The sequence below is a fragment of the Chionomys nivalis genome, chromosome 15 (genome assembly GCF_950005125.1).
Source record: "Chionomys nivalis chromosome 15, mChiNiv1.1, whole genome shotgun sequence".
NCBI classification, from domain to species: domain Eukaryota; kingdom Metazoa; phylum Chordata; class Mammalia; order Rodentia; family Cricetidae; genus Chionomys; species Chionomys nivalis.
The window spans coordinates 345,768-369,752 of NC_080100.1; the positions used below are offsets into that span (position 1 = coordinate 345,768).

The following is a 23,985-nucleotide window of genomic DNA, read 5'->3' on the forward strand; positions in this document are numbered from 1 at the left end:
CGGCGTAGCGTGGTGCGCAAGCGCAGTCTGTCGCTGAGGCTTGTGGGACAGCAGAGACATGGCCGGCGTAGGAGCAGTTTCGCGGCTTCTTCGCGGGCGGCGCTTGGCGCTAACGCGGGCGGTGAGTCAGTGCCACGGGATAGCGGGCACCAGGAGTGCTCCAGAGCCGAGTGTACTCCTAATCCCGCGAACCCACCCTAATTGGTCTGGGGCTGGGAAGGTGCAGTGCACCAGAGCCGACAGCTTTCCGGCGAAGGTCGCGACTCCACAGTCGCAGGAGTCGAGTCCGGCCTTCCCTGGTCTTGTCCCAGCTAAATTCTCCAAGGTCAACGGGCGGGACCGACCTGTGTCCTTCTGGTTGAGGGCAAATCTGCGATTAATAGTTGGTAGCCTCGATGTTGACACTAAAGTATTGTAAATATAGGGTTTGTGTAGTGACTTTGGCTATTGTTTTTGAATCTCAGGTGAGCTTTAAGCACCGTGTTCATCCGATCTTGCGACCCCTATTTTGCATTGCGGTGGAAGAGGGGCACAGAGTGCTCCCGGGATGCTAAGATCCGAGTTGGCTTTGGCAGATTGTCAGATTGTGTCCCAGTGTACTCTTTGACGATGACATATTATGCGTTAGATTTCTAGGGCTTTATTAAAGCAAACTAAAGTGACCCACCTACGTACTTAATAATTTAATTACGAAATAAAAGCCTCAAGACATTGAACAGTATCGACTTGCATTGTGCCTATAATTATGGCTGCAATTGTCTCCTTTCTGAAATAGATATTAAAAATTCAGTTCAATTAAATGTTCAAGGGTTACTTGGCAGCTATTCTTGGTTGCTATTCAAACTTGATAATTTCAGTAATTTGTATTTACTACCATAGACTTCGACCTCCACCTCTATCCCTTGGGTTCTTAAAACAATAAAAGGAGGGTTATAAGTACTGATCACTGAAGCCTTTTTACAGGAAATAACAGATTAACAACCTGTAGTTATAGCAGGATTGTGTTGTAGCAGAAATATGTGAATCCACCCCATCCCCAGGATTCAGTTCACACACTCATTAAAAAATAAGGAGAAAGCTTTTTAATAAGAGTCCAGCTCTGGCTAATGCCCAGAAAGGAGCCAGTCAAGAATAGAAGATTTTACTAACTTGTTTATACCTTAGGTTTATGCATTTCACATGTGTTGTCATCCTTAAATCCCTTTCAGTTCCCAGGTCCAGTTTACACTTTGACCAATTTAGACAGAGACTGGAGACTGCATAAGTCTGGCCACTTATGCTGGTGGGAGATTTACACAGCAAAGATATTCCAAATTGCCTGAGTTTTTTTAAGTACACCTTCATTTCCAAATAGTTGTTACCTATGGTCATCTTGACTAGCTGGTAGAATTGGGCTTTTCTTTTTTTTTTTTTAATATTTATTTATTATGTATACAATATTCTGTCTGTGTGTATGCCTGCAGGCCAGAAGAGGGCACCAGACCCCATTACAGATGGTTGTGAGCCACCATGTGGTTGCTGGGATTTCTTAAGAAGAGAAATCTGGCTTTATGGCATACCATACTTAAAAATGGTTTTCACCCTGTGTTTTGAGGCAATTATATTAGAAGCAATTCTGATAGAGAAATGGGCCTAATGGTTGTTAGTTAGGTTGTCCCTTTTGTTATGGGAATGGAGCCTAGTGGCTGGTCAATCCTGGTCTGTGGCGGTGCAAATGAATGCAGACAGATTATATAGATATATACAGCTTTAATAAGGAAATAGACTTACAGGAGCACAGCGGAGCAAAAGAAGAAAAGGGGCTGCTGGGATCACGCCCGGCAGATTTATCCGTAAACATTAGCCCGAGGCGAACACGCCCCCAATGGGTGGGGCTATATCCCTACATCTCCCCCTTTTGTCTAAATAAGATAGAACTAAACCAAATACAACTATATACAATAATAACAAATAATAAATATAACAAACAATATTGAGAACAAAACTTTTGCTAAACATTCTATCTCAAGGAGTCTAAATAACATAGAGAGTAACTACAATTATATAATCTTCAACTCCGTCAAAGATCTGAGAAGGGAATAAATATTACTTAACAATCGAGAGATATCCAAAATGTGCAACAATTGACAGAGACAACTGACTACCTGGGCAATCACCCAAAGTCTCGTTTGCAATGTTGAGTCAACCAACTTTGGCTAAGGCCTAACATAACTGGCATACCATTATTAAAGGCAAGGAACTTTCTTAGGACTATCCTACCCTGTCTTGGCAAGATAAGACAATCCTGTTTCATCCACTTAGGGATATTCTGTATCTTTGTCAGAAGTTGAGGTATGGGCTTTTCTTAACCCAAAGGCCAGTTCTGCCAAGAAGACAAGCTCCCAGTGGAGTGTCTTTGGTGCTCAACGTTCTCTCGGGAGTAGAGTGGTGTTGCCAGGAGTAATTGTGTCTCTTTGGCACAGAAATTTTAGGTTAGATTAAAGGCCATTTTCTACAGCTCTTCGAAGAGGCTGAAGATCATACTATCTATTCTAAATATAATCTCTATGTAACTAAAAGACCTGATAAACTTAAAATATGACAAACATATAATTCTCAATACCTATCTAACTTTGAAGACTAAAAGAATAAACAACTGTGCAATATATGAAGACAATGATCTTTAACTGTAAACAATGTCATAGTATCAGAGGTAGAAATGTACAATGTAATATGGTAGATGTATCAATACAATATAGACAAAGTTATAAGCATACTCATACAAAAATAGAGGTAGGAACACTCACATTCAATATTCAACATATCAATATACAAGAAACAGTACCAGTACATTTTTCTGTAACAGGACTGGCTAGTATACTCATCTTTGGAGTATTTTGAAGTATTTTCCTTAGCTAAATACTGTTTTGTGTCTTAATGTGTCCTAAGCAAGTCTATTAATAAATCATTTATAATATTGATTCTACCACTGCAAGTTTCTTCTACATCAGTATAATTTTTATTCAGACTAGAGTAGAATTACAGTTGAAAGTTTGAATAATACTCTAAGCATATGAGATCAGGCTGCATAACTCTTTTCTTTTATGGGGGCTTGGTTGGAAGCCTTTTTTTTTTTTCCAGACTTTATTTGAATCATGCTAACTGCCAGCATTTTACCATCTTTGTTGTGGCTCTTCATAATGCTCTGTGGTTAAGTACTAGTAAACAGGATAATAAGATAGAAAAGACAATTGACCTCTCAAAATATGGTTTTTGGTTTTAAATTAGTCTCTTCATGAAGATGGCTATTACTATAGAAATTCTGCCCTCAAACTAAATATTCGTTGGCATTTGAAGTTTGTTTTTTCATGAAGAATTTGAGTTTACAAAAGAACAGAATCAAGTTAGTAAAAAAGAAATTTGTGATCACCAACAGAGAAATGCTGAAGAAAGAATTGTTTATTCCTGCCTATTAATAATAATAATATCTATAAGCTATTCTGTATTGTCAGATGCTTTCAAGTTATCAACTCATCAAATTTGTTTTGCCTTTGGTTTGTTTTTCATGGTCCCAGTATACTGATGTGACTTACAAACATTTGAAATTGTTCAGTGTATAGGAAAACTAAAAACAAGGACAGCTGCCTTCTATAAAGTTTTGTTTGTTTGTTTGTTTTTTTGTTTTGTTTTGTTTGTTTGTTTGTTTTGGAATTTTGAGACAGAGTTTCTCTGTAGTTTTTGGTGCCTGTCCTGGAACTAGCTCTTGTAGACCAGGCTAGCCTTGAACTCACAGAGATCCGCCTGCCTCTACCTCCCGAGTGCTGGTATTAAAGGTGTGTGCCACCACCGCCTGGCTGCCTTCTATAAAGTTTTCCAAATTCTTAGGAAAAATATATGAAACATTATGGTAGAATAAATCTTTTCTTTAGATGAATTGTTTTGAATGTTTTAGTGCTATATCTAGAATTACATGAGTTAGTTAGGCCTGTACAGTCATACTATTTTGTTTGGCTTCTCGGAACCAATGACATTCAGTTCTGTGTTTTGTATGTTCCTGACTCATTTGTAGACTTGTGACTTAGCATTTATTCGTGACCAGCATTTTAATCTGAATTTGGAGTTTCTCAGAGGTTTTTCCAAAGATCTTTTGATAGTGGAGTAAGTACATGATCTAGGTCCATAGTCCGTACTGACCAGTTTTCCTGTGTGGTTTGTGAGAATTTTGTGGGGCAAGCTCTGAAAGTTTGAGCTCTGGTCATCTAAGTCAAGGATATCTATCCCTGTGAACTGTATTTTAAACTTCTCTACTTAAAAAATAATGAAAGTTTAAAATCTTATTACATTTATTTGTGTGTGTTCACACAGTACATAGAAATCAGTAGGCAACTTGGAGGTATGGCTTCTCTCTTACAAGTGTGGGTCCTGCGGAATCAAGCTTAGGTCCTTTGGCTCAACAAGAAGCATCTTTGCTCTACTGAGTCATCTGACTAGCCTTAAAAGATATAATTCTTAATGAAAATAATCTCAACATGGTTATTTTTTTTAAATCATTGAGATTTAAAAAGATTTATAAATGAAAAGGAATAAACTATTCTGTTCAGTAATGTAAACAATTTCTAAATTTTGTCACTGTGCACTGGTGTTTACCTCCATTTCTGTGTTTTCTGAGTGATAAAAGAATTCAGTTCACTTAAACCACCTCCTGACCCTCCTAGTGCCAGCCAGTTTTAAGTTTTCATTGGGTGATTTTATAATTGCAAGGTTGTGCAGAAGATGATTTGTACCAGTCTTCAACTGATTAGACACTTGGCTTATTGAGGACTTTACTTCTTGGGGATAATTAATAGTCTCTGCTCTTCTCATTGCTTCCCCAACCTCCTTAATGAGAACGTCTGTCCTACTGGACAAGGTATAAGTGGACTTTTTGTTACAGTGTAGGTAAATTTCCTCATTTATGTTCATGTTTCCAAATTAGAAAGTATCTCAGTGTATAAGAACACTTGCTCTGAAGGCAAGAGGACCCGAGTTCCAAGCTCTAGTACCCACATAAAAGCCAGACATAGCCAGTTAAGTTCGTAACTCCTGTGCTGAGACGTAGAGACAAGTGAATCTTGAGAGTTCACTGACTGGCCAGCATAGCTGATATTGTGAGACTGTCTCAAAAAAATAAGGTGGAAACCCAACAAGATGGTTCTGTGGATAAAAGTGCTTGCTGCACAAGTCTGATGACCTAAAGTTTGATCCCCAGGATCTATGCTATGCTAGACAAAAGATAGTAATCAAGAAAGATACAGCATCTTTCTCTGGTTTCTCACACATGCACCACCTTTTAACCAACTATGGGATATTTTTTTTAAAAGGTTTAAAAGAATGTGTCTTCCCTAGCAGTGCATCTTTTTAATATCAGCACTCTTAAGGCAGAACAGGTGAGTCTCTGAGTTCAAAGCCAGCCAGCCTACACAGTAAGACCCTGTATCAAAAACTAAGTAAATAAATGTAAATACTAGAACCTACCATGACTTGAGGCCCTCCAATTTAACAAAGAAGTTATTCATTTTACATAGTCAGATTTTTCTCTCATTACCTCTTACTTGTCCTACAGATTTTTTTATGTCACATAATGTTTCTTAAAAAAAGAAAAACGTGGAATTCTTAAGATCATTTGTGAGTTTTCCTTTTTTAATTGTTAAGTGAACTTAACTACCTAGAACTGTTCCTTATTATGTCCAAGTCTCTTCATTATGTTTTGGTCTTTTAAAATAGAGCAAGTAGAATGGAAAATGATTCCCTTAATGTCTGACTGGATTCACACTGTCACTAGGTTTTCTGAGTATGTGCTTATCTTAATCTTGGATGTGGAGAATTATAGAATAGGTTTTCAGAGGAAGGCCAGGGATAACCCGTTAGGGAGAACAGGCCTGACCCATGAGAAGGGTATGGCTATAGTCTTGGTGTACTGGGTAAAGAGATAGTTGAGTCATTTTGTTTTTGTTTTTGTTTTTCGAGACAGGGTTTTTCTGTGGTTTTGGAGCCTGTCCTGGAACTAGCTCTTGTAGACCAGGCTGGTCTCGAAATCACAGAGATCTGCCTGCCTCTGCCTCCTGAGTGTGGGATTAAAGGCGTGCGCCACTACCGCCTGGCAGTTGAGTCATTCTTAAGCTTAATGTTTTTCTTGTTTCAATAAGCAGTAACCTGTGCTAGAGTTTAAGTCTCTCAGTACACCATCTGGTGAAGCAGGATTTTTGAAGGATTGTCCCACCCTGTCTATTTGTTAAAGCACATACCACCATAATCTGATTCTTTTTTTTTTTTTTTTTTTGGAATGAAAATTCTTGAAAGACATTCAGAGAGCCAGTATGCAAAAGGTTAAGATGGATCCAGTAAAAATGCTTCATTATTTGCAAACTATAGCAACACGGATTTCTTTGCCATTTTTCGCTGAGTTGCATAGATTAATATAGTGGCAAAGCAAGTGTCAGTAGTAGTTTTCTATTTAGAAACAGGCTTTTTTTTTTTTTTTTTTTTTGAAAAGGCTCTTCCTAGAATGCTCTTCCTAGAGTAGAGGGGATGAGACCTGGGTCCTTGCCCCTTAGGTCTATCTATCTTTCAGGGTCCCAGGTAAACTTTTAGAAGAATAAAAGCAAATGGTACATAGGAAGCTAAGCAATTTAGAAAGAGAATTTTAATTGATTCCTCTCTGTTGATATTCCATTAAGATCTTAACACCATTCATATCTCTGCAGCGGCCAGCAGCGTTCCAAACACAGACCAGTGGCTTTCACTTCACTGTTGGTGAGAGCAAGAAGGCATCTGCCAAGGTTTCAGATGCGGTAAGTTCATTACTCAACTGTAAACAACTTTTTTCCAAGACAGGATCTCACTATGTAGACTAAACTGGCCGTGAACTCAGAGAGATCTGCCTGACTCTGCTGGGAATAAAGGTGTATGTCATTATGCCCAGCATGTAAACAACTTTTTCTGCTTCGAAGGATAGTAATCTATAATCATTTTAATGTATTTGAATATTGCACATATTTAAAGAAAAGATTTTCCTTAAGTGCCTTTCGGCCATTTGAGATTCCTCTGTTGAGAATTCTCTGTTAACATCCTTAGCCATCAGGGAAATGCTAATCAAAACGACTCTGAGATACTATCTTATACCAGTCAGAATGGCTAAAATCAAAAACACCAATGATAGCTTATTTTGGAGGGGGTGTAGAGTAAGGGGAACACTCCTCCATTGCTGGTGGGAGTACAAACTTGTACAGCCACTTTTGATAACAGTATTGGCAGTCAACCTACCTCAGGACCCAGCAATACCACTCTTGGGCATATACCCAAAGGATGCAGACCCATACCACAAGAACTTTTTCTCGGCTATGTTCATAGCAGCATTATTCGGAATAAGCAGAACCTGGAAACAACCTAGATGCCCCTCAACCAAAGAATGGATAAAGAAAATGTGGTACATTTACACAATGGAGTACTACTCAGTGGTTAAAAACAAAAACAAACAAAAAACCAATGACATTGAAATTTGCAAGCAAATGGATGGAACTAGAAAAAAACATCCTGAGTGAGGTAACACAGACACAGAAAGATGAACATGGTATGTACTCACTCATAAGTGAATGTTTGATATAAAGCAAAGGATAACCAGCCTATAGTCCACAACCCCAAAAAAGACAGGAAACAAGGAGAACCCTATATACTTGGACACCCCCCATTCCCAGGAAGGGGCAGTAGACAAGATCTCTTAAGTAACATGGCAGCATTGGGGGACAGGGGAGGGTGGTAGGGGAATGGGAAGAGGAAAAGGGGTGAAGGGGAGCGGGGAGGAGAACTTGAGGGATTGGAAAGATCAATTTGGGTGAAGGACAGAGGGAGAGCAAGAAAAGAGATACCATTATGGGGTTAGTGAGAAACCAGACACTAGAGAAATTCCCACTAATCCCCAAAGATGACCCCAGCTAAAATCCTAAGCAGTAGTGGAGAGGGTACCTAAAATGCCCTTCTCCTGTAATTAGATTGATGACTACCTTAATTGTCATCATAGAACCTACATCCAGCAACTGATGGAAGCAGATGCAGAGATCCACAGCTCTGGACCAGACTCCTGGAGAGGGAGATATTATGGCCAAAGGGACCAAGATCATGATGGGGAAATCCACAGAAACAGTTGACCCGAGCTAGTGGGACTGATAGATAACTTGGGAACCTGCATAGACTGAATTAAGCCCTCTGAATATGGGTGACAGTTGTGTGGCTTGGGCAGTTTGTGGGACAACTAGCAGTGGAACCAGTATTTAATCCCTAGTGCATGAACTGGCTCTTTGGAGCCCATTCCCTATGGAGTGGATACCTTGCTCAGCCTAGATACAGGAGGGAGGGCCTTGGTCCTGCCTCAAGTAATGTGACAGACTTTGTTGACTCCCCATGGGAGGACTCACCCTCTCTGAGGAGTAGATCGGGGGGGAAGGTGGGGTGGACAGGAGGGAGAGGGAACTGGGATTGGTATGAAAATTAAACTTTAAAAAATAAAAGGATTTCTTTGGTATTAATCGTGTGCTCAAATATGTGTAATGCAATACTTATAAAAATGTTTACATAGATAGGTACATTTTTGCTAGCAAATCTTTATCTAAACTCTAAATGCAAGTAAACTAACAGTATAAAAAATTCATTGTATATGTTGTGATGAACAGTGTAAGACTGCTAGCTACTGGAGCTGAAATTCCTTTGTGTTTAACCTGTTCTGCTTTCTGTTGTTGTTGTTTTTTTTTTATCTGAACATTGCTTACAAGTTCTTATCATATGAGCTAGCAGGAGTTAGAGAATACTGCTTGACAGTTTCTCTGTGATAAATCTACCCACACAGACCCTGCCCCTAAATATAGGCCTGAAATGTAGTTGTGGTCTCCACCCAGGAAAACTGAAATGTGATGACTTAAACAAAAGCAGCATTGTTTTTAAGAGGGACTTGTACACACAGGTGGAGAAATTAATATCCTATAAATAAATGGATATTGTCATGGACAGGAGTAAAAACATTGAGAAAAAGATATAAGTAGAACTCATTGTATTGATACTTTCTTCTGCTCTTATACTTCCTTGTTTTGATAGCAGAATAGAAAGACTGGAATCGAGCCGGGCGATGGTGGTGCACACCTTTAATCCCAGCACTCGGGAGGTAGAGGCAGGCGGATCTCTGTGAGTTCGAGACCAGCCTGGTCTACAGCGCTAGTTCCAGGACAGGCTCCAAAGCCACAGAGAAACCCTGTCTCGAAAAACCAAAAAAAGAAAGAAAGAAAGACTGGAATCTTAGTAATTTTAAGTGATATCAAAAACACTTTGTTTTTTGTTTGTTTTTTAAAGCTAGGTGTTGGGAAGCAGAGACAGGAAGATGATGAATTTTGAGCCAGCTTGAGCAAGATGTCTGTCTTGGTGTGTCTATTGCTGCAATGAAATGCCATGACCAAAGAGCAATTTGGGGAGGAAAGGGTTTATTAGGCTTATACTTCAGCATTGCTCTTCATCACCGAAGGAAGTCAGGGCAGGATCTCGGAAGCAGGAGCTGATGCAGAGCCTTGGAGAGGACCCTGCATACTGACTTGCTTTCACTGACATCCTCAGTCTGCCTTTTTATAGAACCCAGGACCAGCAGCCCAGAGATGGCACCACCCACCATGGACTGGACCCTCCCCTATTAATCACTAATTGAGAAAAAGCCTTACAGCTGGATCTCAAGGAGGCATTTCCTCAGCTGAGGCTCCTTCCTCTGATCACTCTAGCTTATGTCAAGTTGACAGACAAAACCACCCAGTACAATGCCTGCAAATCATAAATGAATAAATGTAATTAATTGGGGGGTGGCGTGGGAACAAACCTTTTGTCCATAAAATCTGATTGCTGTTCCTTTGTTCCTACCATACACACTTCAACACCAAGAATACATACTCATCCCGGAACAAGATTGAGGCCGTCTGTGTACAGCAACTGTTCTTTTCTTTATTTTGTAATCATAGCCTTAATGTTTTATAAAGTTGAATATGTAATGAATAGCTGAATTTCCTTTTCAGATTTCTACTCAGTACCCAGTTGTGGATCATGAATTTGATGCCGTGGTAGTAGGCGCTGGAGGGGCAGGCTTGCGAGCTGCATTTGGCCTTTCTGAGGCAGGGTTTAATACTGCATGTCTTACAAAGCTCTTTCCTACCCGGTCACATACTGTTGCAGCACAGGTAAGAAAAAAGCTCTCTTTCAATATATAGTACCGCTCCTTCCATAAGACTAATTCTGGAGTCTTCTCATCAAGCTCCAGCCACAGTTGTTATCACCTAATCAGTCATTCTCACTCTGCAAGTCAGTGCTTACATTCTCTTCCTCAGGACCACTCTGGGCTTGGCACCTTATTTTTATTCTCGCATGTGGATTTTTTCCAGCTCTCCTGCCTCCTATCTGTTTCCCCATCATTGTTTCATTTCCTCCACAGTTCTTCCTGGTATAAAATGTTTGCATAGGCCAGATCTTAAGTTTAGTCAGCTTTTTTTAATCACCGAGACAAATACTTGAGATAATAAACTTAAAAGGAAGAGAGACTTATTTTGGTTTATGGTTTCTGAGATTTTTGGCTAAGATCATTTGGATGTGCTTTTTGGGCCTATGGCAACATATTATATCACTGAAGGGTCATGTGGCAGAGAATACTGCTTGCCTCATCTCAAGGCAGCCAGGAAGTAAAAAGGGGGGGGGGGGAGGGAAGGGGTGCTGTCACCTTCAAGGGCATGTCCAGTGACTTAAATCATTTTCCTTAGGCCTTGCCTCCTAAAAGTTCTCCTATCTATAGTACCATTGCTCCTTTAGCACATGTGCCTTTGGGGGGACTTTCAAAATCCACACTATAGTACTTTGCTAAGTGTGTATTACAGTGAGCTTTGATAGCATGGATGTGAGGAATGGGAAAATATTGGCCTTTGATGTTCTCAAATTGAGAAAAATTACAGTAGTTTTTATCCTAGGATCACTAAGTAACACTAATCTTTATATGGTTAGCATATTCATGTTTGACAACCTTTCCTAGTATCTGGAGTGTTTTGGGTTTTTTTGGTTTTTTGTTGTTGTTGTTTTGTTGTTTTTGTTTTCTAAGCCAACAGCAAAGTTCGATGACTTCCAGGGGCTAGGAGACCTGAACAGAAGTTGTAGTGTTGTGTTAAGGTAGGTTAGTAGTAACAGAATAGGAGAAAGGAGAAATTTGACTACTGGTTATTAAGGAGAATTAGCTGGGGGTAGAGTAAGACTGTACATAGTTGTAGAGGTTTCACAAGGTTTAAGAGCTCTCAGAGGACCATCATTTGTGGCCCTGGTTTTCAGGTAGCAGTAAAGTGATGGCTACTATTGGTTACACTTTTTTTTTTTTTCAAAGTAGCTGTTATATCTTGCTATGTGTGTGACTTAAGTTTGCTATCAGGATCATCTTGGCTTTACAATTGGAGGTGTTAGATAAAAAAGAAAAGAAAGTAATTGTAACGTTTATTCAGTTACAAGGTTCTTAGTTCTTCCTAGTGACTCATCCAAACTGAAAGATACCATAACTGAAAGTACCAAGGCACAGCAATAGCGAGAAGGGAAGGAATTCAGCATAGGTTAGCTGCTCAAAACTTACTGAATAGCAATTGGGAAGAAGAGAATGAAATAAGATGTGTGAATTTATTTCCCATTGTTATAAAACAATGTCCAATGTTTGGTACCATATAAAGAAAGGAAATTTTTTAAAGTCCAAAAATTGGGTAGCCCTATGCATTTGGTCTTCAGTGAGAACTCCTTTACCTACAACATAACATGGTAGCATTATGAGCTCTTATGAGATGAAGAAGTCATTGGGCCAGACAGGAAACTAGAAAATGGGAGGGGTTAGTATTGCTTTTTTTTTGCAGGAACACATACAGAAACTAACTAAGGTTCAGTAAAAGCTTCTTTAATTCTTCTCAAGGGTACACGTCCCCCAAAGTCTAACATATTCTCAAAGGTTCCACCATCTTTTAGTACATTACAGTGTGGATTGTGTCTCCCTCCAATACATGAACCGGTGAGAAACAATCAAGTCATACTAGGGTGCCTTCCCTTGTGAAAAGAAGATTATCTAAAAGGAATGAATTAAAATATAAGTTGGAGGCTGTGTGTGGTGGCACATGCCTTTGATCTTAGCACCAAAGGAGGCAGAAACAGAGGCAAGAATCTCTGAGTTCAAGGCCAGCCTCCCAGTCTACAAAGAAAGTTCCAAGCTAGTAAGGGTTACATAGTAAGACTCTTTTTCCAAAAAAAGAAATAAAATGTGAAAGAAGAAGGAAAGAGATTTGTCCCAGTGTTGCCATATTTTGTGATTCTGAGTGGTAAGATAGAGTGATACTCACATAACAGATGAGGAAACCAGAGTGCATGATTATTTAACTGAATGAGGAGCACATTACGTGATAGGGAATACTTTAATTCATATACAAGTGCCATTGACAACGTTTTATCATAAAATTTCTAGACAGACTTGTTGAGCGCCTATATCTGTCAAATAAGCAATAGATAAGGTATAAGGACCTTTTCCAGTCTTTATAAGCATGGAGATCAAGCAACATCCCCATCACAGATACAGATTAAGCCACCCATCTAGCCCATGTAGTCAGGGGAAGTTTCATGACTTGGGGTCTGCCTTGCTATTCCTTAACCCTCATAAAGAGTCGCAATATAAGGAGTTGACTTTCTCTAAATCAGATCTCAGTGAGAAGATGGGCTGTAGAGGTTGCTGGGGTCTTACAGTTAGAGCATATAAACAATTGGCATGGTGTTCCCAGGGAGGCATCAATGCTGCTCTTGGAAACATGGAAGAGGACAACTGGAGGTGGCATTTCTACGACACCGTGAAAGGATCTGACTGGCTGGGGGATCAGGATGCCATCCATTACATGACAGAGCAAGCCCCTGCCTCCGTGGTCGAGGTAACTGAAAGAAAACTTTCGGTTCATTATGTATGTGCTCTGCTTATATTACAAAAGAACCAGTGTAAAAAGAAGGGGTTGGGGGATATGGCTCTTGGAGAGAGTTCATGCCTAGCAAATTAGAGCTCTATGGTCCCATCCCTGGTAGTAAGGAAGTTTTTCCTGTAAGTATTCAGTTCATTTAACAAGATTTTTCTTTCCCAAATTGTCAGTGTTTTCAAAGAATATGGTAGTATGGAAGGTTTAGATTTCAAGTTTGGTGCAAATTAACCATGAATATTTGTACTTGTTTAAAGTAACATATTTTTGCTTGTTTTGCGTTTTACAGCTAGAAAATTACGGTATGCCATTTAGCAGAACTGAAGATGGGAAGATTTATCAGCGTGCATTTGGTGGACAGAGCCTCAAGTTTGGGAAAGGCGGGCAGGCTCATCGGTGCTGCTGTGTGGCTGATCGAACAGGCCATTCACTCTTGCACACCTTGTATGGAAGGGTGAGGCTGACTTGGTTGTAAAGGAAGGCTAGGATTGATAAGGGGGCATGGCATAAGACAGGAGGCAGTTGCCGCATGGATTACTAAAAAAACATGACAATAATATTCTACTTTGATTGCTGTGACAAAGAATAATCAAAATCAATTTAGGAAGGAAAGGATTTATTTCACTATAATTATAGTTCATTATGAAGGGAAGTCAGGGCCAGAACTTGAGGCAGAGACCTCTGTGGAACCCTTGGAGTAATACTGCTTAATGACTTATTCCCTGTGGTTTGCTAAGCCTACATTTTATACACCCCTGGACCACTTACACAGGCATGACATCACCCACAGTGGGCTGGGGCCCCACCGGCTTGCCTCCAATCCAGTCTGATGGGAACATTTTCTCAGTTGAGGTTCCCTCTTTAATGGTTCTAGTCTGTGCCAAATTGACAAAAACTAATGCAAATAGTAAGGTGTCCTAAGTAATTATTAATATGAAGTATTAAACAAGTAGTGTGAAAAGCTGTCTGTAAAACAGTATGTTATTCCTTGTGTTTGTTTTGGAAAGTTGAATTGGTAGTCATTGCTTACCATCTTGCATTTGTGATCCATCACATGCCAAGAAGAAAGGACATATTTTAGAATGCATTTATCAGTTCTGTGTTCCTGAACTTACTGGTATGTTTTAATACCAGTTAAACTGGATGAAGTCTTGAGGGACTGGAACCACTAGATCAGTGGTTTTCAACCTATGGGTCACGACCCATAAAAGACCATTGGAAGGGCTGGAGAGATGGCTCAGCGGTTAAGAGCATTGCCTACTCTTCCAAAGGTCCTGAGTTCAATTCCCAGCAACCACATGGTGGCTCACAACCATCTGTAATGAGGTCTGGTGCCCTCCTCTTCTGGCCTGCAGGCATACACACAGACAGAACATTGTATACATAATAAATATATAAATAAATATTTAAAAAAAAAGACCATTGGAAAATAGATACTCGCATTATGATTCATTACAGTAGCTAAATTACAATTATGAAGTAGCAATAAATATAATGTTATGATTGGGGGTCACCACAACATGAGGAACTGTATTTAAGGGTTGCAACATTAGGAAGGTTAAGAACCAGTACACTAGATAGTTAGTCTGCTCTGGCATGTCCAGATAATCAACAATCTGAACTCTGTTTTCAGAAAGTAGTGACAGATAGTTAGCATGAAAATATTAGAACATCAGTAGCTTCCTTTAGGCTGAATACACTGAAAAAAATGTACAGTTTGTGCTTGTTCTGTGGTTGTTTTGAGAGTTTGTCTAAGCTCTTTAAAGCTCCTTGCAGTCACCATCAGGACTATCAGATCCGCTCTGGGTGGCATTGTCCAGGGCTGACTCCCCTGTCTGCTTCCTACCAACCCCCTGTGGCCACTGCAGGTACAGATGTGGTTGGTCTGTGCTGAGCTGGATTTTTCTATTAATACTATTAATCACATGACCACATGTAGCTAGCAGCTTTTATGGGTCATGACTCTCTGATCCATGGACCTCATTGAGGGTTCCAAATTCTTGAGAGGCATTCAGTATTACATAGAGCCACTGGAGAGCCTAGAGTGCTTCCTAAGCTTTTGTAAAAATAAGAGTGGTCTTACTAAAATATGAGCAACCCAGAGCCTTTCACATTCTATTCTCTGCATTTTTTTGTTGTGAATATACTGCTGAACCTAGGGTAACTTTTTTTGCTTTGTACTGCTGTCAGTATTGATGCTCATTTATATGTAACTTCATTACAAACCCTAGTATTTTTTAAACTTCCTTCATTTGTTAACAGGGCTAAACCAAGTCCTTCAAACTGTTTTCATGGTTTAATCACTCGGGTTTTAAGTGTCATTTGTTTAATCTTAATCTTAATTAACAATTTGAAATGTGGACTCTTTTTTTCTTACAGTCTCTGCGATATGACACCAGCTATTTTGTGGAGTATTTTGCTTTGGATCTTTTGATGGAAAGTGGGGAATGCCGTGGTGTAATTGCACTGTGCATAGAAGATGGGTCCATACACCGAATAAGAGCAAAGAACACTGTTATTGCTACTGGGTAGGATCTGAATTTTTGTTTGTTTGTTTACTGTATTTAATTTCTTACAGAAAAATTGAGTTCAGAATTTAGGGGGAGGGTTTGTTTGCTTTTTTCTTAAATAAAATTGAGAACCGTGGCTCAGACATAGGCCATTATGTCACCTCATAACCTTCCCAGACTTAGCCGGGCGGTGGTGGCGCACGCCTTTAATCCCAGCACTTGGGAGGCAGAGGCAGGTGAATCTCTGTGAGTTCGAGGCCAGCCTGGTCTACAAGAGCTAGTTCCAGGACAGGCTCCAAAGCCACAGAGATACCCTGTCTCGAAAAACCAAACAAAAAACTTTCCCAGACTTGTTACCTTCATCGCAATACAGATGTTCTCTGAGCATCATAGGAAAAAATTGGGGATTATGAAGCTTACCCTGCCTGTTCTTTTTTTTTTTTTTTTTTGAGACAGGGTTTCTCCATAGCTTTTTGGTTCCTATCCTGGAACTAGCTCTTGTAGACCAGGCTGGTCTCGAACTCACAGAGATCCTCCTGCCTCTGCCTCCCGAGTGCTGGGATTAAAGGCGTGCGCCACCAGTGCCCTGCCTGTTCTTACATAAAGAATAAGCCTAGAGAATCGCATGGCATTTTCAGATAAACTTTCCTGCTTTCTTGTTTACTGTGTATAATGATTCTTAGAATAAAGAAATACTGTTTGCATGATGAGAATAAGTAAATTTCGCTTGATATGACTTCTTTTTTACCATTTTAAAAATTAAGAGCTGAGGGTATATCTCAGTTGTGTACTATTTGCTTGTCTAGAATGCATGTGGTCCTGGATTCGGTCTCCATTACCACCACCACCACCACCCTCTCAAAAAATAGAAAAGAAAGTTTAAATAACTTATAGAACTTATAGAACCTGAATAAGTGATTTTCCCAGGGTAGAGGGGATACACATGGTCAGCAGGTTTATAAAAGGTGCTCAGCACCATTAAACATCTGAGGAGGTTTTTTTGGTTTCGGTTTTTTTTTTTTTTTCCGAGACAGGTTTTCTCTGTAGCTTTGAAGCATGTCCTGGAACTTGTTCTGTAGACCAGGCTTGCCTTGAACTCAGAAAGATTCGTCTACTTCTTCCTCCCAAATGCTGGGGTTGAAGACGTGCACTGTCACCACTGCCCAACTGGCCAGCTGTCTTAGTTACTTTTCTATTGGTTGATAAAACACCCTTACCAACTTTTAAAAGAAAGTGTTAAGTCTGACCTCCAATTTCAGAGGTCTAGAGTCCATGATGGCTAAATAAAGGAGTAGCTAAATGTTTAATCTTGATCCATGATGGCTAAATAAAGAAAAAAAATAATAAAGGAGTAGCTAAATGTTTAATCTTGATCCACTACCATGAGGCAGAGAGAGTCGAGAGTCTTTTAAATATCAAAGCACACCCCCACTGATACACCTTCTAATCCTTTTCGAACTATTTCACCAACTGGGGACCAAGCATTCAAATATATGAGCCTGTGGGGGCCATTTTTATTCAGACCAGCATACTGAGTAAAAGTAGTTACCACACAAGTGTGATAGTCTACCTGAGTTCCATCTCTCGAAGTTAAGTAGAACAGAACAGAATTCCCACACTTGTGCCATGGCAATTCCTGTGCCCACACTTAACATATACACTCAATAATAATATTATTATTATATAATTTTATATATGTGTATATTTAACCAAAACAATGGCCTGGAGAGATGGCTCAGTATTGAGTGCTGCTACTCTTGCAGAAGACCTGACATCTGGTCCCGGCACTCACTTCAGAAGACTCGTAACTTCTTTGGGCATTGGCACACATGTTGCATAATTCACACAGAAACATACACATAAATAAATAGATCTTAATTTTAAAAAAAAAGATACAGAGAAAAGTGACCCAAAAGTCTAAAGACTATTATGATTATAAATTGGTAGTCATTGTTAAGGTTCCTCAGGAACTAAAGAAGACTGAGGAAATGGCTTAGTAGACAAGGTATTTGCCACCCACAAATGAGAATCAGACCTTGGATGCCTAGAACCACATAAAGCTGAGTAAGTGTGGCCTTGTCTGTAATTCTGTGACTTAAGAGGCAGAGTCGGGATTCCTGAGCACGGACTGACTAGCTCTTGGCTTAGTTAAGAGATTTTGCTTCAATAAAATAGAGAGCAGTCAAGAAAGATACCCAGTGTGAACATCAGGCATACAGACACTCATAGACATGTATGCACATAAAACTTATACCATTAAAAAAAGATACCCTAAGAGTAAAACTCACATGGTGCAGCAGTCCTACCTATCATGTCCGCATATGTAAAGAAAATAAAGTCAACATAATCACATGATGAATATATCATCAATGCAAATGTTTGTTGTATTATTCACAGTGGCCAAGATACAGGATTGTATTTGAAGAAGGATGATTAAAAGAAATCCCACACTAGCTTAGAATTGAGTACAATAGAGGGTTATTTATTAGGGTTAGAGTCATAGATCACAATCCTCTGCTGGAATGGGGAACGACAACCCAAAATCCCACAACTGGGAAAGGAGAAGCCAAAAGTTTGCTTTACATTGGCATTTATAGTATAAGAGACCACACCCAAGTGGGCGGGTAACTTAAAGGCTACTGGTAGTAGGAATTCCTACAGCATGTATTAGCCAGACTGTCACTGTGACCAAATACAGTTTATGCAAAAAAGGGTTTATTTTGGCTTTCAGCAGGTTCAGTGCATGGGGACATGGATTCATGTGTGTAAGCGGATATTTTAGTGACTAGTATGTGATTTGGCAAAGAGTGAAAGACATTAATCCAGGATTGAATGTAGTCTAAGGATATATCCCCAAAGATCTACTTCTTCTAGTTAGGTTCCATGTCCTAAAGTTTTCAATTTCTTAAATAATACAACTAGCTGTGGACCAAGCCTTTTCAACACATGAGCCTATGAGGGACATCTATATTCAAACAAGAACAGTTTGAGTCATGAGATGAGCAGTTTCTGAAACCTGATAGATAGCATGTTGGGTACAGTAATGATCAACACCACAAAGAAAGGATAATTATGTAAGGTTATGGATATCTTAATGAAATTTTGGAAATTGGTTCCTAATATACATTTATCAGATCATATAGACAGCTTATAAATAAGCAGTAAGACTGGGGAAGAAAGTACAAATTAATAAATACTTAAAAATTTTTTCATTGTAAAAGTAATATATCCTTATCAGGAAAATTCTTTGAAGATAAAATAATGCACAGAGTACCAAATATGAAAAGAATTATAAAATTCCCATTCTCTGTCTCCCAACTTCCGTCCATCCATGTTAGCAGCCTCACAGATGTGTCCTCCCAGTATTGTGTGCCATGTATATACATGCATAGGTCAGAGTACAAACAAGGGGTTTTTAGAGGTTGGTGCCCCAGAAGCTACATTATATATTCTTTGATGTCATAAGAAATGGTTTGGTGTTGGCTGATGCTTATAGTCGCTGTTTTCTGTTTTCAGGGGCTATGGACGGACCTACTTCAGCTGCACATCTGCCCATACCAGCACAGGGGACGGCACAGCTATGGTCACCAGGGCTGGCTTGCCTTGCCAAGACTTAGAGTTTGTTCAGTTCCACCCCACAGGTAGGATGGGTACCTGTCTGGCTCTGGACTCTTCTGTGTCTTATAAACATGCAATACCTATTCAGTGTACTGTGGTGCACTTCTGTTTTGAGTCCTCAAGAGGAGTTTTCTCCTGGTTCCATTTGATTTCAGGCACCCATGGTTAGAGGGATGTGAAGTTAGAACAAATCAGACTCTACCTGATGCCAAAGTTAGGGATAACCAAAAATTCTAATTGGTCTTAGTCAAAACTCAGAATCAACTATCAGTGAGTGAAAGCTGAAGGACCAGAGAAGCAGAGCAGCCAGCCACTATAGTTCTTACCTCTACCAGTGATTAGACCAAATGGGCGATTCTTGCTGTACGAGCTCTCAGATTGTCTGTAGCTCCTGCTCCTCCCGCCTTACATTCCACTCTCCACCCAGCCACATCATTCTTGTCTCCACCTCCCTAGTGCAGGGATTTGTGTGAGCTGTTTCTTTTTCAGACAGATTTAAGTCTAGCCCAGGGTCTAGCCCAGGGTGGCCTTGAACTCACAGAAGTCAGTCTTCCTCTGTCTCCTGAGTGTTGGGATTAAAGGTGTGTGACTAACTAGGGGCTTAGCTCTTCACTCTAACCTTCAGGCAAGCTTTATTTGTTACAGCATAAAGAAAATATCACCACAGTGAGGGTTTGGATTTAGAAGCAGGAAAGAGCTAGTTGGAGAAATTAGCTCTTGCTGCCTCTCAGAGCGTTGAGGCAGAGGAGAGAAATGGACAGAGATAGATAATGAAAAATAAATGTGTTAGTCTTCTTCCTACAATTTTTGTCCAGTGTTTACTGAGCCTCTGGATTTCCTGTCATATAATGTGTTTAGAATTCCCTTTTTTTATGCTTCCTTCACAATATATAAGAAATAAACTACACAAAAGATGTTACTTGAAGCTATGAAAAGTGAAAAGCAGGTGAAATGTAAGAACTTTTATTCTTATCTTTAGAGCATGTAATCCTTTTGGCATATGAAAGATAATTTTAGCTTTATAATAACACTTATTTAGCCTCTTCTGTTAAAATCCAGTTTTTGATACTCCTTGTTTTTCCTTACTTTGAGGGACATAGTTATATTAAGAACCCAGAGCCGGGCGGTGGTGGCGCACGCCTTTAATCCCAGCACTTGGGAGGCAGAGGCAGGCGGATCTCTGTGAGTTTGAGACCAGCCTGGTCTACAAGAGCTAGTTCCAGGACAGGCTCCAAAAACCACAGAGAAACCCTGTCTCGAAAAACCAAAAAAAAAAAAAAAAAAGAACCCAGACTACATGCTCCTCAAAATTGAATTTGAGCTCTGCCCTTTAATAGCTTCGTTACTTAGGTGAGTTACTAAGTAAGCTCCAACTTTCTTGTCTATGAGGATAGGCTTCTTATTACCTGGGACCATCATAGAACTTAAATGAGTGAATGTTTAGAATTGGTACAAACAGAAATATTAACCACTAAAATAATTTGTCAGTTTTGCTGTTTGGGTAATTTGGTAATTTAGATAGAAATTCTCCAAGCTGGTTTATTCCTGCTTAAACTTGTTATCACATTTCTTGGTTTAAAGGTTTATTTTAAAAATTAAGTCTACATACATGATGTTTATTCAGATATGGGTTAGAACCTTGTGGGTGAGCTCCTTTTCCTGGATCTGTTGTGCTTTCTAGTGTTCACTGCTGCTTGTCACACACATACCTCCTACTTGACTTTTCTTATTGAGTTTAATGCTCTTTGTATTTTTTTTCCTTTCCTCCCCCCAATTTTTTCCCCCCCAAGACAGGGTTTCTCTGTGTAGCTTTAAAGCCTGTCCTGGAACTAGTTCTTGTAGACCAGGCTGGCCTCGAACTCACAGAGATCTGCCTGCATCTGCCTCCCATTAAAGGCATGCGCCACCACTGCCCGGCTTTAAAAAAAATGTTTTCTAAAAAAGGATTTAGCCATTTGAAATAGCTACCTAGTCATCATTTATTTATAAGCATTTAATCACCTGGATTTTTACAGGTATATATGGCGCTGGCTGTCTCATCACAGAAGGATGCCGTGGAGAGGGAGGTATTCTCATCAACAGTCAAGGTGAAAGGTTTATGGAGAGATATGCCCCTGTTGCCAAGGACCTGGCATCCAGAGATGTTGTATCTCGATCCATGACTCTCGAGATCCGTGAAGGAAGGTTTGTGATCCTCCAGGGATACATGAATGTAGTAGGCAGGGGGACTAATTTGTGTCCTCTTTTCTCTTTGGTAGCTGTTAGGTCACATCTGTGTATTTTAGCAGTTTACCTTTGCAGACAGGCACCCCTGCACCTACCTACAAGAATAAAGCTATCCCATTATTTTCTGGCTAACATCTGTTAGTTTGTGATGTTTTCCTAAAGACCTACATTTTGAGAATCTTCTTCACATCAGTGTTTGTGTAAGAGTAAACATATCGTATGCTCCCACAGTGTGAGAATGAGATTCACACACTCAGCTAATACTCATGAGCCTTAGGAGTTGTGTTGTTTTAATCAATATCTACAGGTGTCTTGGCAGGTAACCTTTAGGGCTTGTGTGTCGCTTGTCCTTTGGTGAAATCAGTTGAGGCTCCCAGGGCCTGGCCCTGTTCCTTAATGCAGGGGCCCTGTTCCTTAATGCAGGGGCCCTGTTACTTAATGACACTTTAACTTAAAACAGGGAAGTCTGGTGGTTATGGGAGACTTTCTAACACATTTACCACGAAAAACATAGGAAATCATGGTACCCAAGATGAGAACATGACTTTGGTGAGTATAGGTTTCTATTCTTGTGTTCCTGCACAGAATTGTTCTGACATACTGTAGGTGATTAAAAAATACTTGAAGTAAAAATAATTAATGAGTCATTGACTATGGATGAAGTTGAAATTTTCCTCAAGATCCAAGATTGTTCAGGCTCACATACTTCAGAGATTTTAGTTGGCTCTTACTGTTCTTTGCCTCATGTTACAGTGTTGTATTTGCAGAGGCTGTGGCCCCGAGAAAGATCACGTCTACCTGCAGTTGCACCATCTTCCCCCTGAGCAGCTGGCTACACGTCTGCCTGGGATTTCAGAGACGGCCATGATCTTCGCTGGTGTGGATGTCACTAAGGAGCCCATCCCTGTCCTCCCCACTGTGCATTACAACATGGGTGGGATTCCCACTAACTACAAGGGGCAGGTGATGATGACAAGCCCACTTCACAAAGATCCTTTTAGTGCTAAGAGGCATAGAAGCAAGAACAGGCATTTTTCCCTTCAAAAGTGCAGTGTGTTCAGTTTTTTTATGTAAATTATGAAATGCCATTTCTGCTAGGCAGTAAGAGGCTGGAGTATGTTCTTGGGTTTGCATCTATTTGGCAATAACCAATAGAATGTTAATTTCCCATAGCTATAATATTGTACACCTTTTCCATTTTATAATTGCTTTTCTATATAATCTGATACTTTTATAGTGACCTTATCAGTTAGTGGTCTGTATATACAATTGGTACTTGGGTTATGAGCAGTTCACAAATGCTCATCAACTGGTCCTTCTTCTTTGAACTCCTGTCAGGACAAAAGGTAGAGATTACTACCCCACTTCACAGATGATCCCCAGTTTTTCTCTTCCCTTTAATGTTCTATCAGCTACCACATTCCATAGCCAAATCAGGTGACGCCTGAGACGCTGAGGAATCTGGATCATCTTTGACCTGCTTGTAACAAACATCAGGGTTTCAGGAGCAAAAGGAGAACTGAGGATATACTAAAAAGAGTGAAACATAGAAGGTGCAATCTTTGCTTTTTCTACCTTAGGCATGGGAACTATGATAGGAAAGCAGGCACATGGAGCCATGGGTATTTTTGATGCCTCATCTGAATACATTCCTGCAGGTGCTGAAGCATGTGAATGGACAGGATCAGATTGTGCCTGGCCTGTATGCCTGTGGGGAGGCGGCCTGTGCTTCAGTGCATGGTGCCAACCGGCTTGGAGCAAATTCCCTATTGGACCTCGTAGTCTTTGGCCGAGCCTGTGCCCTGAGCATTGCAGAATCTTGCAGGCCTGGTATGTACTCTCTTCAAGCCCTCCAGCTATTTTAGGAGACTGCATAGTCTTTATTGCTGGAAATTTGCTTAGTGATCATAGAGGAAATCTGCTTTTTCCTATAGAAACAGATTGTTTAGTATTAATAGTCAAGAAAGTAACGAATTTGGGTCACTTTTTTTTCTTAAAGACATGTTTTTTTTTTTGTTTTTTTTTTTTTTTTTTAAAAGCTGTATGGTTTCACTGTATCTCTGGTTGGCCCAGAATGCACACAAATCAGCCAGACTGACCTTGACCTCAAAGAGATCCAAATGCCTCTGCTTCCTGAGTGCTGTGTATGCCATCGTGTATGGCTTGGTTGCTTTTAAAACAGTCACTGTATCCTTAAAAGACACTACTAAGAAATTGGTATTTTGAGGGAAAATTGATTATATATTATTTACCTGTTATAAATTATTTTTGCAGTGAAATATTTTTATAGTAAAAATAGATCTGTAGCTTCTTGGTAAATATAGAAAAATGTTAACCAGTTTTAAAAACAAGATATAATGGAATTTCATGTGTAAAGGGATGACATAAGTCCCTACCCCTCAGGAATAGAATGAATTTCAGTTGATGTCTTCTTATGGTAGCTTTAAACAACATGTAAAAGAAAAATATGCCTTGTGTTGGAGTATATTTCTGCTTGTACAGACTAGAACCAGGAGGTTACCAGTGTTCCAACCCCCAAGGAGCCTTCATGGTAGTTGTTTTGTCTGCTTGCTCAGAATAGTGGTGTGAGAGGGCATCTCATGAGGACAAGGATGGAGACTCCCTAT

At 39.9% G+C, this 23,985-nt stretch overlaps 1 protein-coding gene across 1 annotated transcript in view; it reads left to right on the forward strand.

Moving 5' to 3' along the window:
* The first annotated feature begins 1 nt into the window (after nt 1).
* Nucleotides 2-23,985, forward strand: part of Sdha (succinate dehydrogenase complex flavoprotein subunit A) — a 30,070-nt gene continuing 6,086 nt past the window's right edge. Inside the window, exons 1-10 of the mRNA XM_057790123.1 lie at nt 2-121; nt 6,723-6,809; nt 10,059-10,220; nt 12,822-12,965; nt 13,294-13,458; nt 15,384-15,532; nt 19,031-19,155; nt 21,148-21,316; nt 22,126-22,321; nt 23,017-23,188. Of these exons, the coding sequence (XP_057646106.1) occupies nt 59-121; nt 6,723-6,809; nt 10,059-10,220; nt 12,822-12,965; nt 13,294-13,458; nt 15,384-15,532; nt 19,031-19,155; nt 21,148-21,316; nt 22,126-22,321; nt 23,017-23,188 (1,432 nt within the window). The 5' untranslated portion in view covers nt 2-58. The remainder of the gene's footprint in view (nt 122-6,722; nt 6,810-10,058; nt 10,221-12,821; nt 12,966-13,293; nt 13,459-15,383; nt 15,533-19,030; nt 19,156-21,147; nt 21,317-22,125; nt 22,322-23,016; nt 23,189-23,985) is intronic.